General features: G+C 41.8%; 1 protein-coding gene and 1 long non-coding RNA gene across 5 annotated transcripts in view; one reads left to right on the forward strand and one right to left on the reverse strand.

The window, feature by feature from the left end:
• The window catches only part of SUSD1 (sushi domain containing 1), an 81,053-nt gene extending 77,255 nt beyond the window's left edge, over positions 1 to 3,798 (forward strand). For all 4 annotated transcript variants that reach the window (XM_075931417.2, XM_075931415.2, XM_075931416.2 and 1 more), the window contains one exon: positions 2,567 to 3,798. In XM_075931417.2, the coding sequence (XP_075787532.2) occupies positions 2,567 to 2,696 (130 nt within the window). In that variant the 3' untranslated portion in view covers positions 2,697 to 3,798. The remainder of the gene's footprint in view (positions 1 to 2,566) is intronic.
• Positions 1 to 15,441, reverse strand: part of LOC106732795 (uncharacterized) — a 65,939-nt gene that overhangs the window by 5,480 nt on the left and 45,018 nt on the right. The window lies entirely within an intron of this gene.

Raw genomic sequence — 15,441 nt, forward strand, 5'->3', positions numbered from 1 at the left:
ACTTTAGTATTCCATAAGAGGTCAGTTGCCAGTGATTTCTCCGTGATAAGATACAGTGATCTGATCAGTTAAGCTGCTTATTGGGCATTCAGAAATAGAGCAGCATGAGAGAGAGAGAGTTCATTTCCTAAAGCAAGGGGGAGCAGAAGGGAAAAGGATTATTTGGGGTTGGCTACGTTTGAATTTGATCTAAATTCCACAGCGAAGGTTCCAAAGCCTTTCTGTGCTCTTGGCAGCATTTCATGCGGAAAGCGATAGCCACGCTCCCGTGGCAGCAAAGCACCGTGATGAATTTCACAGAGCACAGCGGGTTCTTAAACATGTTTGGAAAAGGGTATTGGGCCTAAACCAACCTTCCAGGTCAATTGGGCTAGATTTATTCCAGGGCCTGTGCTGCCTCCTGACAATGGAGCCACTTGCAGTGGAAAAATCCCACGCAAAGCCTGTTGTGGCAAAACAAGGAGTCAGCAATTGTCTCTCTGTTAGGGGCAGAGGACCAAAGTAGATCAAGTGAGATGGAGAATTTCCTGATATTCCCTGAGCAGCCTGTTTTCGTGGGGATTTTATGGAGCCCCTGACAGAAATTGAAGCTGACCTGTTCCCAAAGGAATGTCTGAGGACATATCTCCACTTGCTATGTCAGAGATCACTCTTCTGATGTTTGATTTAGTGGGTCTAGTAAGGACCTGCTAAATCAAACCCTGAGGGTACTTGTCAATTCGTGAGGAGTGAGAGCGCCATCAGGAGACCTCCTGCTCCTAAGATATCACCACACTCAGCTTAAGATATGTCAACTCTAGCTCTGTTGTTTATATAGCTGGAGTTGTGTATTTTAAGCTAACTTTCTGGATCTAATATAGACCTGGCTTAAGAGTGGAAACCCCATTTCTCCTCTGGCCTGGGTACCCTCTGCATCTATGGGTAAAACAATCCCCAGGTTCATGGGTAATGAGTGTCCCTATGTTTTTGTAAGTATCAGTCTACTATATTGCCCATCTCTGGAGACAAAATCAAGGCCTGGGACTGGGCACATTAAAAAGCTTTCAACAATTGCAGTTGAATAGTTGGTCCTTCGTCTCCACAGGGACTGGCCAGTCACTTTGAGGATGAGAAAATCTGCCATAGCTGTAACCCTTGTATTTTGTCTATCTCTAGCCTTCCTTTGATGTTGGTATAGACTTGGTGTGAGTAACTTGCCTCATTTCTTAGTGGGCATAATTGAGAAGGTGCATGGAAATTTATTGTAAATAAGGGCTGGGCTTGACAAACAGTATGCTGGAGTCAGGTTGTCTCTGCTAGCAGAAATAAGCAGCAAAAGCTGGATGCTGAGCATTATGGACAAGATCAATATGGAATGTAAAGATCTGGTTCCATGCGAACATGGACAGAGCATGCTGTATAGAGATTAATTCCTGGAAGCCAGTCGAAAATGTGTGGTATAAAGCATTGTGTAAACGTATCTAATGGAAGAGTTTTTGTAAACTAGGTTGTGTGGTCCATCTTCTAGGATAGAGTCTGACCAATTCTATGCTGAGCAACGTGTCAAATATAGAAACCTGAGCGATGAAATCCAGTGTCAAACTGGATGATGTGTTCTCCCAGAACTGGACATGCTGGTCCGGAAGTGGTGTTGGAGGGAATCCCAACAGTTGGGTTATTATTTCTGTGACTTCCAACACTAGAGATCACCCCCATTTTAATATAGGCCAGCATCATTTAAGTGCCAAATGGTTTGGGTGTCAGCGTCACCTAATCACAGTAGACCACATTTTGAATTCATGCTAAAAACTGCTGATTGACTTCACTGGAATAGTCCAGATGAATAACAGCTCACCAGTGTAAGTGCCTTCAGAACTCAGGTGCGGGAAGAGGGCTGGCACTTGGAGGTGTCTAAGATATTCATTAGCCCAAAGTTGTTGCTTATTAGAATTTCCTGTCACACCCTCTTCTCCATCTGTTACTGACTCCTGACATTGTGCTTCCTGCTGTATGCCAATGCCTGTAGACACACACACACGCTTAATGGCAAAACTGTAACACTGTTGTAAGCTGTTTTATACCGATAGAGCTCAAGAACAAAAACCAGGACTGTGCTCTTCAAAGGACTCTACCATTCTTAGCGATTCTCTCCATTGCTGGGAGATCAACACTGCAGTGCTGGATCTAGGTCCATTTGGTCACTAGTGGGTCTAGTGGAGACTCGCTAAATCGACAGATCACTATCCCATCAACTCTAGTATTCCACTGGAATGAGCAGAGTAAGGTAAGTCTACTGGTAGAGTTTTTCCCATCGACCTCCCTGCAGTGTAGACACCAGAAAGTCAATTTAAGCTATATTGACTCCAGCTACATTATTCACATAACTAGAGTACCCTAACTTTAGATCAATTTAACCCAATAGTGTAAACCTGCCCTGAGAAATCTTCTTCCTATACTATACAGTAGTAGGAGAGTTTAGCATTTATATAGTGCCTTCCGTCTTCTGTGGAAACCAGTCCTCCTTCTGTCCTTGAATTCTTATTAATATTTACCTACCTACTTTTTCCCCCCCTTTCTCCCTTGCCAGTTCTTATCTCCACAACACAGTCCATGTACCTCCAGCTGCACTGGCCAAAGGATATGAGACAACTATGGATACAGCAGGCGGGGGGATTGCATCATCTTTCCTAGAGATTGAAAGTGTCTCTCTTCTGTAATGCATTCTCCCCCTGGTTGCCTGGAAGACAGGAGGGAGGACCCAGAATCTTCTGTTACAGTCAGTGGCAGTACAATATTGATATCTGCACATCTGCTGCACTGCCTATGTTAATAACTGGAGTGAGTTTGTTTGAAACAAAGTGAGATGCTCAGGCCTTCCTTGATTTCTTTATTACCTTCAGCACAGTCTAGAACTCTCACCAAAATTTGTATGTCAGAAAGGACACACAAGGACCTTTTCAAGCCTCCAGGTACAGGCCAAAACCATTTAACCATCCTAGAAATCTGGTATAATAGATGTTTTGGACAATGTTCCCTCTAAAGTTTTCTATCCATGAGTGGAATAATTTTTTTGTGGTCTGAGGCAGGTGCAGATGTGCACCAACAGCAGAAACAAAATCCTAGCTCCAGGTACTCCTCTAATCAGCTTGGCAGCATTTGAATCTCTCTTGAGTGTCAGCACAGGTGCACAACTTAGAGGAAACACTAGTTTGGGAGTATGTTGTTGCTATTACTAATATATTGAAAGAAAAAAATTAAGGCCAGCTAGTATTCTGATACCCTTATAATGAGTATTTTGAAATTAAATGGGTCTAGTTGTGGAGTAATTGGAGTACTCTAGGAGAAAATTGCTATTTGAAAATGAATTGTGTCCATACTCTGTTTTATAATGAGAGAATGCTAACCCCTCCCCCAACAAGTTAAACCCATAAAGCAGCTGCTGCATGACCAAATTGAGCTTTCTATCAATTAAAAGTAAATGTAGCCTCAATTTAAAAAAGTAAGTGTTACAGACTTGAGTAATTATACTGAAATGTGTTCCCACTCAGATGTTCAGGAGATACTAAGGTTTACTGCAAATCTACAAAATGCTCCATGCATCTATGTAACATCCATTTATGTGCAGCGTGCTAAATCAACATTAATGGCTTGTGAATTTTTAATAAGGAGCTACATGTCTTCAACTGCAATTTATTTCAACTTTGTACTTGTCGTAATTTACAGTTGTGGTGAAACATGAATCTCACATGTTTTAATGTAACATCTAGTTTAAAATAAACCTGAGAATAGATAAAGTTAGCCCTTTTGTTGTGCGGAGGATTAATTTTTCCTGTATTAAAGTTTCAAGTACTTTTGATTTTTCACTGCTTCTGTTCCTGTTCAGAAATTACTTGAGAATGACAGCAAAATCTTGCTAACAAGTGAAATAAAGAAAAAGATCTTTTTTGTAGCCTTGTGTTGTTTTGTTTTTCCACATTGACAGTTGTTTACTGAGTATTCTCTGCTCCCTTTCTCTGTATCAGGGTCTACAGTAGCCTTGGTGTGTGCTTAATAGGTTTTGTTTAGTACTGTTGTGGGTGGTTTTGGTTATACAGCTTTTAGCACTCAGAGAGGTTGTATTAAAAAGTGAAGTATTACAGACTTAAGAGCCTACTGCTACTGACTAAAGGAAACTGAAAATAACATGGTAGTCTTTTTAATCTCATCGTGGGGTGACTGGTGCATTTTCAGATCAGTCCACTCACAAGTTTGCAATAGCTGTACTTGGATAGTACTTTTTAATAGAAGATCTCATAACATTTCCAAACCTGCCCTTACTTGTGCCACCAATTAGGAGCTAGTAATTTTGTTCCTTCACTAATTCAGAAGAGCTTAATTATTTCTTGTTGCATTATAACTTCATTTTGTCCTTTTGTTTAAAAACTCAACACAAACCCTAGAGACCTTTTCCATTACTGAAGATAACAACTGAATGAAAATATGCTACATAAACCATGTGCATAAGTTCAGGTTTTGTTTCACCCTGGTCCCAATACAATGGGAGGTGCTGAGCATCGCTGGCTCATAGTGAAGTCAGGGCACAGCCCCATGTCCCAGCAGGTCAATAGAAATGCAGTTTCTTTCACACTTCACTGTGGAAGTCAACAGCTAAATTAACATTATTTCAGTGTTGCAGAATAGGAATCAGGCCTGTGCGTGGGGGGAGGGACAGGTGCAAATGCACTTCTTACACAGTCCTCCAAGCTGCTCCAGCTTAGCTTCATGCTAGTTCCCAGTCCAGCTGAGCCATGTGCTTCCCCCAGTCTCCCCTCCCTCCCAAACCTGTTTGCCCCCCCCCCCCAAACCCGAAGGGAGAAGAAAAGGTTGATTTGAACCTAATAAATCTAAGTGTGTTCTTTTTTTTTAAATCAAAATGTTTGAGTAAACTAAAATTAATTCAAGTTTTTCATTTTCTTCTAGTCAGTTTGAGTATGTTTCACAAGGGCATGCAAGTGTGTATTTTAATTTGGTCACAAGAAAACAAGCTCTGCTACGCTCCAAACTTTTGCAGGGCCCACCCTTGTATCGTAGAAGTCTTTTCACACTTGAGAAGTAATACTAACTTTACTGCAGCAAATTATTTTAAAGTAGCTTTGTAACCTCATTTTAATGAGGGAAAGCTATACGTTTTTCCCTGATATTTTTTACAACATCTTGATGATCTTCAGAATTTCTCTCACTATGAAATGCTGCATAATATTCATTTAAAAATACTGATGGGGATAAAGCCAGCATTGAACTATCGAGTTTCATGGTCTAATTCCATAGCTGGTGTCAAAATCAAATGGCCAAAATGTTGTGATCTGAGGTTTGTTCAGTCATGCACTCTTGTGGTCTAAACTCTCTTCCCGGTAGACATGTGAACCTCAGACATGCCTAGTGTATATTTCCATCTTGCACACATCAGTGGACACACCACATAAACCTCATCTCATGCATCTAAGAGTTGTATTTTAAATGGTCTGTCTTTCACAAGAAACACGTATAGGAAAGTTCTCTTCCTTATTAGGTGAAAGAATATCTTGCACCCTATCAGCTCTGTCAGGCAGTGCGGACAGGGCCCAGTGTTGAGGAAATAGATTAAATGGGTTAGTAGTTTCCAATTAGCTGTTTGCAAACAAAAGAAATGAATAGCAACGAGCTTACAGAACAGCCTCTCTGAGCATCCCACCGCAGAGCTCCAATCGGTGCTAAACACTGCCATGGAGACATGGCACACTACCCTAAATTGACAACTAATGTCACCAAGATAAAATAGTTAATCATGCATACAACATGGCTTGTCACTAATTTCACTGCAACGAAGACTGGACTATTTGGGAATATTGTTTTTCCACTTACCTTCTGGTGTCTGTCTGTAATAGTGTAATTTCTATAAACCCTTTGTGACTACACATTTTTAGTATGTTAACACAAAATCATTTTACCAATCACTGTTTCCACTCAAATTTTTAATTAACCTCTCATACACTCTCAGTGCAGGACTATTTGGAACTCCTTTATCATTAAAAAAATTGCGGTCCACATTTACAAAAAAGCATGCACATACACGCACCCCCCAAAATTCCTGCGTAAGGTCCTGGGAACACAAAGGCAGTCCAGTCCAGTGGAGAAGGCACTGGACTGGAACTGAAGACCTGCCATTAGCCTCCTGTGCGACCATGGACAAGACCATCACCGCTCTGGCCGTGCAATTACAAAATCTGGTCCCCTGTCTTTACCACGATGAAAGATAACGAGAACTAGTATTTTTAATCTGTGTGTCAAAGAAATTACTGGGAGCAGGCAAGAATTTTACAAAGCTCCTTTAATGGAAATAGCAACAGTTCTTCATCCCCATGAATGTTCTCAACACTGGTTTACTGAAGCAGCAACTTAACTTGGGAGAGGTGCAGATAAAAAACATTAATATTTAGAACTTGTCTTCTTTGGAGAACTTTCCAAATCCCTTCTGATTTAGGAGCCTCTCTCTTCCCTGGACATTTGCTCAGTTGCTTGGATGTTTTCTTAACATTTTAAACCTAAAAAATTGTATGTGCTGGCCAAACAGCTTTTCATAAAAAGATAAATATCTACTAAAATGAGGGTGACCATGGTTAACTAGACACAATCATGTGAAGCTGGAGTCCACATATTTTAAACACACAGAAAAAGTAAATCACATTCCCGAGGCCTCCAGTACCAGTCTGGGGCTATGTCTAGACTGCAGATCTTTTTCCGCCTTTTTTTTGGGGGGGGAGGAGGGGGGAAGAGGCTTTTCTGAAATTTGGTCCAAGTACATGGGACCCAATTTTGGAAAAATACTCCTATTTTGGCACATCCCTTATTCCTCTCACCTCTGTTCTGAAGAAGCAGACACATTCCCTACATGGCAGAGTTTTTCCGGGATACCTTTAGTATCCCGGAAAAACTCTGTAGTCTAGATATAGCCTGGATTACCCTGCTATAGCTCATAGAAGGATTTACACAGACTGTATATGGACTGCCTATTTGGACTATCCAAAATCAGTTTAAATAACTTTTTGCAGCTCACGGTCTCTACTATGAAACTGACCTCAGAACTTTATTCATAGTGGTGTGTCGTTAATGACAGTATCCTTTTCTTTTAAAATAAAACTTAGATTAGTTAAAAAGAATTAGCTGTAAAGCACATATGTGGGTGTGAGCTGAAGTATTTATTGGATGGCTGGATCCTATGACCAATCCCTTGGTATTGGTGAACTTTATATAGGGTTACTTACAACAACTTTCAGTGATCCATCCAGAGAGCAAGTCAAATACGAGGAAGTTCAACGCTGAGTTGCTTTAAAGGAACTGTGTTTGTGTCTTCTGGGTAATCAGCAAGGTGTTGTACAAGCTGTTTTGTTGCTGGGGCGGTGAATCCTCTGCCCCACTCTTTGCAGTTTGCCCTGATTTGAGCAATCTCTCTGTGACCTCTCCAAGCACACACAGATCACGCTGACATTCAGCAAGTGGAGACTGTGGTCTGTCCTATGTCTCTGTGTATTGGATTTTCAGATTAGAGTAGAGCCCTCTGGGAGTGGGTGGAAGAAAAGCAGGGTACAGAGGTATAGATAATTCTGAGATTATGAACTCTGCTCTAGCTAGAAATCTTTCTACAGTAGAACCAAACTGTCCTGGAGCAAGTTACAGGGAGATGTGCAAAGTGAAATCTAATGAAAATCAGATATCCAACTTCCATCTGTGCCTTTGAAAATGTCCCCTTGATGCTCCATGTGCTCTCACCCAGCCAAAATCATCATGATTTTGTCATTCACTCTCCCTCAGTCCCTCCTTTTTCCCCACCTGCCTTTGTCACATCCGTGTCTATTGTTAGAGGGTCCCTGTCCCAAGGGATTTATAACCTCTCCCTCTGTGCTGTGCAGTACCTCACAACTTTGGGCTCTTGCAAGATGGGAAGAATGTATTTCACAATGTATTTCAGATTGTTTCTCCCCCTCCCCCCACCGCCCAGTTAAAACACCAGGGGGATATTGAAGTATGAACAATTGCAGCTGAAATGTTTAGTCTATGCTGCCTTGGCTAGGGAAAGTCCAATAAAAAGTCCCCTTTGCTTGCTCATGAAACCTGCATGAAATATTCACTGAAAATCAGTTTGTTCAAGATGCCAAATTTCATCACCCTAAAAAGGGAACCCTCGGGCTACCTCCAGCTTGCTCCTCAAACCCCACCATCCCCGTTCTGGAAGGTCCAGCAGAGCCAAGTGGGTATTTCTGTCTCCCTGATGTTCCTCACTGCTCACGCTGCCAAGAAAGGTGCCAATTGTGTAGGTGGTTTTTCTGAGGCAGAATCTGTTCAGATGCCATCTAAAAATGACAACATTGCCTTTTGAAAGCTGTCCGAGTGTTGTACCACATTTAGGTTAATCATAAAAGGTCTGTAATTTCCCAGCAGTGCTGAGAGCCAGGAACACAGTAGAATCTCAGAGTGGTTCCTAATGCTGAACAACATGTTACAGTTCTTCCAAAAGTTTACAACTGGCCATTGACCTAATACAGCTTTGAAACTTTGCTATGCAGAAGAAAAATGCTGCTTTTCACCATTTTAATATAAATGAAGCAAGCAAGGAAAAGGTCTCTTTACTTTGGCAAATCTTTAACTTTTTTTTGTTTTAGTAACGTATGTGTAACACCGTTCCGCACTGTTTACTTTGCATACTTCGGTCCAAATGAGGCATGTGGTTCACCAGTCAGTTTGTGACCCTGGTGTTTATAATTTTGAGGTTTTTAATGATAATTCATATTAGAGATGATTTTCCTACTGTGCCACTATGGACGAGCCCTTTGAAGTGATCTGGCTGAGCAGAGCGGGCCGGGTGACTAGAAATGGAGTACTTTCCAAGCACGGAGGCATAATGCAGCACCCCCAAATAAATCTTATAAACCTTGCCAAAATCCAAAGTATCAAAATCCTTTTGTCTTTTAAATAAGTGTATAGCCAGCCAACAAACCTCACTAATCTTACATTATGAAATTTCATTCTGCAGCCACCATTACTAAGTCACTGTAGGTATTTTAATGCCAGATGCGAAATTTACAATTCCTTTTGCATCCGCTGAAACACACACAATCCTAAAACAACTGAATGAAACATGTCTGTGCCGCAAATGGATGGCAGTTCAGAAAATCTGCTAATAGGCAGCAAACTAATGCATCAGCAATATTTCTATACATGCCCAGCACCGCACATGCCACAGAGACAAACAGATGCATCAATCCTTTTATGTGATTAAAGCAAGTCAACATAAACTGAATTTAAGAGGCCTAGATATGATCAGATTACATCTAACACCACAACAATATTTTACAACCAGCCTGTTATATATAGTTTAATCTGCCAGATTTTTTTTAATTGCAGAAAAATGGTACTAAATGTAGGCAAACTTATCCCAGGCTTTCAAGTAACTTTGCTGTAAATGCAGGCTGTATAATATATGCCTCTGCTCGTCTGAAAATTCTGAGCCAGATTCTCCCTATAAAATCAGCATGATTCCATTTGAAACAATGGAATGATGCTAAATTGATGCAAATCAACTGTTATTATTTTACTTGTGACAAGTACACAGAGATAGGACATATCATGCACTTGCACATTAAACACAACAGCGCACAAACATTAGCACCATGAACAATATTTCCCAATACTTCGGGGGACTATGCACAGAACCCATTCATTGTACCATTATTTACCTATGTGGTGTAGTTTTACTTGGAGTCAATTCTGATAACTGAGGATTGCAATAATGGTGGGAGCTTCTTGTTTCATTGACAGACAGTAGGAGACATAACCTTTCAGACAACAGGGAGACTTTGCTAGTAGTAAACCTGGTTTCACGAGGCTTACCTGTGTCGATGAAGAAAGGCTTCTTTGTCGGGGCATCGCGTCCAGACTCCCCCGATCTGCCGACAAACAGCTGATCGGCAGATCGGGGCAGCCATTTAAATTTAAATGAAGCCGCGATTATTTTAATCGCAGCTTCATTTCCCTCTTCCGATCTGGCTAATCTACATGCCTCCGTCGAAGGAGGCATGTAGTCTAGACACACCCTTGGTGTTCACACCTCCAGATCAGCTGCTAGAAGTGGGCCTCATCCTCCCTGATTTAATTTACCTCGTTATCTCTAGCCGGATTCTTGCCTGCATATTTATACCTGCCTCTGGAAATTTCCACTACATGCATCTGATGAAGTGGGTTTTTGCCCACGAAAGCTTATGCTCCAATACGTCTGTTAGTCTATAAGGTGCTACAGGACTCCGCGTCGCTTTTGTAAGAAAGCTAATTAGCCTTCACAAAACCCAGTCTGGGGCAGATTAGTAATATCAGCCCCACTTTGCAGATGCAGGAAATAAAGGCACGGTATTTCCTTGGGCTCCTTTGAATCCCAGCCGCGGTGACTTGCCCAAGAACACAGCAAAATGCAGAGCTAGGATCGGAATCCTCAGATTCCACTCTTCCAGCTGTGCGATCATTACACACTGCTCTGTTGCAGTTTAGTCATGGAAGGAACGCTGTTTTCTAATGGGACTTTGTGACGCATCTTATTGCCACCAAAAGGCAGTTTCCGTACCCACCTCCCTTTTAACACATGCTCACTTGTAAAGTTAAAAAAAAAAAAAAAGCAAGCAAGTGGCCTCTCTCAAGTTGCGTTTTGTTTGCAACCTCCATGTCAGATCAGATCTATTGGGCTTCCTGCTGGGAAATATTTTCCAGGAATGAAGGATTTCGTCATACCACATCACCGCTGATAACTGTTGCAATATGAAGGATTCAAAAAGTCTGAAATATTTGAATACCCTTTCAGTTATTCACGACAGGCTTTGGGCATTTCACAATGGAAAACCAAGCCATCTGTGATGAAGCATGACCATATAACCTAATGCAATAATGAGGCGTTGTTGTATTGGCAGCATTACTGCAACAGGGATTTAATGCAGTTTAATCTAAATTAACTAAAGGTGTGAATATCAAGTGGATTAGTTAATTCTCTTCGGTGTCCCTGTGCAGCCAAGCCCTAAATCCATGCGCTGTAGCTGAAATGCTCCACTTGCGTGAGCTTTTACTGATTTAAAAGTCTATTCACAGAGTCTCAAACTAGGTAATGTCTTGTACAAACACATCCACCCCTCCCTCTCCCTCTCCCCCTCTCTCCCTCAACAAGTGACAATCCCATTCTAACTCTACCAGTAATGCAGTTTCCTCTTAATCCCCTAAAATCCAGCCTGCCACAGCACAGATCTAGAAATGAGTCTCAGTTGATATTAAATCAGCATGATGGTGAAACTCTTCCACCTAGACCAGTTATTTCTTTGCTACTACAGATGCTACATACAGATGCTTTCTCTTATCCCTGGCACTTTAACCCTATCATTTGCCTTGGTATTGAATGACTGCTAGTTTCTCTTGGGAAATGTATTTAATTAGATCCAAAGTGCACCTTCCATAGCAGTTGAAGGCTCTGTACCCAGGAAGTTCCGGATTTACTTATCCATGGGTCTATGATTTTAAAACGTAATGTGGTTTTTGGATACCTCCATTTTTGCCCAACCTGACACCTAAAAAGTGCTTGATTTTCCGAAAGGGCTGAATACACGCTCTATGCAAATCAGGCTCCTTTTTAGATCGCCTCAGGTTGAGTCATCCAAACTACCTACTCACTTTTGACAATACTGGCCCATATCTTTGAAAATTCCAAAGTTTAATAATCTCTGTAAAGTCCTGCAAACCCTTTACACGTAGTACTAAAGGGGAAGCACACGTATCAGGTTTGTGCAAGATCACCAGACCCTGGAGTCCATTTGTATCTGTGACTGTTGTATAAACATTTCCCTCTGTGTTAGAGCCTTTGACAAACTTTTTCAGCCAAACCTTTGTAAAATAAGAGTTGTTGAGTGGCAGAAGGGCCATATAAATATATGTACAGCTGCCTGAAGACATGGGAATACGTGTGTTTGCTCTCTCTCTCGCTGTGTGTGTTCGTGTTCATTCCAAACAGCTTTTACATTGCTTTCAGAGTTTCTTTTTTTTCCAGAGAGAAGGAAGAGGCAAGCTACCAGGAGATACTTCCCAAAGCCTGCCCTTGAGTCTTCCCCCAGCTTGCTTGGCGTTTGTATGTATATTTGGCATTGTACAGGACATTGTAGATAACCATGTTGCTTTTGTAAGTCTAGCTGACAAGTGGGAGTTGCCTTTTACTTCGTCCTGTCATTTCTCGATGGTCTTGTCGATTTTCCTGTCACCCGTGGACTCCCTCCCACGCTGTTCTAGGGTGATGCACCTTGCAGTCTATTTATCCAGTTTGAGACATTTTGGCAGGCAGCACTTTACCCCTCCCCCTCCCCATTGGATTTGGAGATAAGCTTTTCCAATAAGTCTTTAATCAAAGGATCAGTGCCTGGGTCATTCCTGCCGGAGCCCAGATCCGTAACACCGGCTTTCAGATGGGAGACAAAATTCCAAACTAGAGCCCTAGCTGATTAGGAGAAGAAGCCTGGAACAATGCTAGAGAAATATCTTTGTTTGTACATGTGTTTTAATAATCTCAGGTTTCAAAATATGGCATTTGCATCCTAAGCAACATTTGCTGATCTGTCATTTGAGGAAAAATATCAAAATCTGCTACTGGGTTTAGGAGCAAAAGGACTTTCAAGAGGAGGGATTTTTACTCCTAAATCTACTAGCTGCCTTTTGAAAACCTCCACTGTATGGTTTAGAAGAAAATTAATTAATGGACAAACAAGAGGTGCCGCACGTTGCTATGGGCTGGAGGTAAATGTGGGAGTCTGGTGTGTCTCACAGTTTGTACTGAATCGCATTTGCACCATCAGCAAACCGAGACACTCTTGGTTTCTAGTGGAGGTTGCAAGCATCTCTCTAGGTTGGTTTTCTTGCACTCCGTGGCGTGTCTGAATCACTAACAATTGCCACAGGAGTCATCATTTAAGGCTAATACAAGAATACAGGCAGAAGAAAGAGAGAGAAAAAAAAAGCATATCCTTTCCCACAGAGCCTCAAAGCAAGGTCATTTAGCATGAGGCGGCTGCTCTTTGCTGGGGAGAGAAAGCCACAACCACCATACGAGTCACAGCAACAGATGAAATGGTGCTGAGCTGCCAGACTGGTGAGGGTCTTGGGGGTTTCCTCATTGCTTACAAAGTAGCTTGTTTCTACCCTTGTAAAAATTTCCAAGTGTTGCTACCAGTGACGGTAACAACTTTGGAAGACTCAGTACATGTAATCCATTGGCTTTATAAGCACTAAGTCCTCTAGCCCTGCTGAGAGCAGCCCTAAAGAGTACAGGGGTTACAATGCCATTAGCCACAGCTCTGTGATAACCTCAGTAACATCTCCACAGGGGTCACTGAAGGGCCTAACCCATGGCAAGACTGCTGCCAGACAAGGTCCACCTCTCTTTAACTCTGTATGATGCTTCCCAAGGTTGTGTCAGTTGCTCCTTGCTCAATATCCCCTCAGTACAAGTGAATCGTGAGCTGGGTGAAATCGAGAATTGAATGCCTGGACAGGAACAAAAAACAAACCAAACCAAAAAAAAAAAAAAAAAAAAAAACCACACACACACACACACACACACACACACACACACACATACACACAAAGTCTTCTCTCTCCAGAAAGTAGAGGTGGCATGGCAACAGGTCTGGGGAAACACATTGTTAAACAAAACATGTTCTCAGATTTTCCAATTCTCATTTCTTTATCCAGCTTGTCCATTTTAAATGCTTATCTATGCTAGAGAAATTTGGCAAGATTTTTTCCCATGACTGCTAACACCAGTTCAGCATCTCCACTGGCAACATTGCTCAGAATTTTGGTCCTAATAATACATCCATACCAAAAAAAGCCATTGAAACTAAACCAGTGCTGATGGAGGGGATTGCTGGGTTCAGCTACAAATAGCCTCATTTCTAATCTTGTCCTGCCACTTAATACTGAGCAGCTGACAAAGACTACAAGAATGGAAAATGATAATCCAGTGCTCTTTTGCCTTCCTCAACTACAAGCGCGTCCTTGCTGTATAATAGAGTTAGGTTCCTTTACCGAGGACTTCCATGACAAATCCAGTAATCCCGAGGACACCAAAAAATATCAGGAGCGTGATAAAACCAACAGTGACAGAGGCTGCACATCCAGCCAAGATGCCTTAACCTAGCTAGCCCTTGATCTGCAAGGCAGCTATGTCCCTTTGGAATAGTGATAGAAATGTAGCCGTGTTAGTCTGGTGTAGCTGAAACAAAAAACAGGACTATGTAGCACTTTAAAGACTAACAAGATGGTTTATTAGGTGATGGGCTTTCGTGGGTGATGTATAATTTCATGGAGGTTAGGTCCATAAAAGGCTATTAGCCAGGGGATAAATTGGTGTCCTTGGCCTCTGTTTGTCAGAGGCTGGAGAGAGATGGCAGGAGACAAATCACTTAATCATTGTCTTCGGTCCACTCTCTCTGGGGCACCTGGTGCTGGCCACTGTCGGCAGACAGGATACTGGGCTAGAAGGACCTTTGGTCTGACCCAGTACAGCCGTTCTTATGTGGGCCAGACCCACTTTCTCAGATCTGAGAAAGAAGGTCTGGCCCACGAAAGCCCATCACCTAATAAACCACCTTGTTAGTCTTTAAAGTGCTACATAGTCCTGTTTTTTGTTTCATGTCCCTTTGGAGTTTGCCTTGGGGATGAAATGGCATTCTACACAACGCTGCTGCTCTCTCCACCAGATAGGGGCCTATCAAAGGCACTTTCCTGTACAATTGCAGAAGATCATAGAGAACTACCAATCCCAGCTGCTTAAAAAACCACAAGACAGTTCCCAAAAGTTCACAAGATCAGCTTAAAAATAAAATCACAAGATTAAAAGAAATGTTTTTGGAAATTTCACATTTTCAAACTTTTTCCTGCCATCTGAGGGCTAGAAACTTGCTACTTTTCTTTAATAAGAGGAAAGTTGAGATTTTCACTTATTACCATGTTTCCCAGAGCTGTGGTTTAGGACCCCACCAAAGGCTATGAGACTAGTGATTAAAGATTTGGAAGCACAGAGAGCCCTGAGCTGTAATTCCGCAAACACTTACAGACACAATTAACCTAACTGCCTTAGTACTCCCCCTGCATTCAGTGCAATTACTCCATGCCCTTAAAGTTAAAGCTCTTTTCCCCCCGCTGTCTGTCCCTTACACATATCAAACACCTGAGAACATTAGAAACTGATATAATTGTAACCATGCAAGGGTTTTTTTTTTTTTGAGTGTTTTCTGTGTGTGTGTGTTTATATTTTGCATTTGATTGAGCCTGGACAATGAAATTAGCCATTTTCATAGTTTTTTCTCCAGACAGAGATCACGTTCTCCTGCACTAGCACAGTGCAGCCGCATTTGGATCACAAGGGTAATT

This window comes from Pelodiscus sinensis, chromosome 6 (genome assembly GCF_052426305.1).
Source record: "Pelodiscus sinensis isolate ZL-2025 chromosome 6, ASM5242630v1, whole genome shotgun sequence".
Classification (NCBI taxonomy): domain Eukaryota; kingdom Metazoa; phylum Chordata; order Testudines; family Trionychidae; genus Pelodiscus; species Pelodiscus sinensis.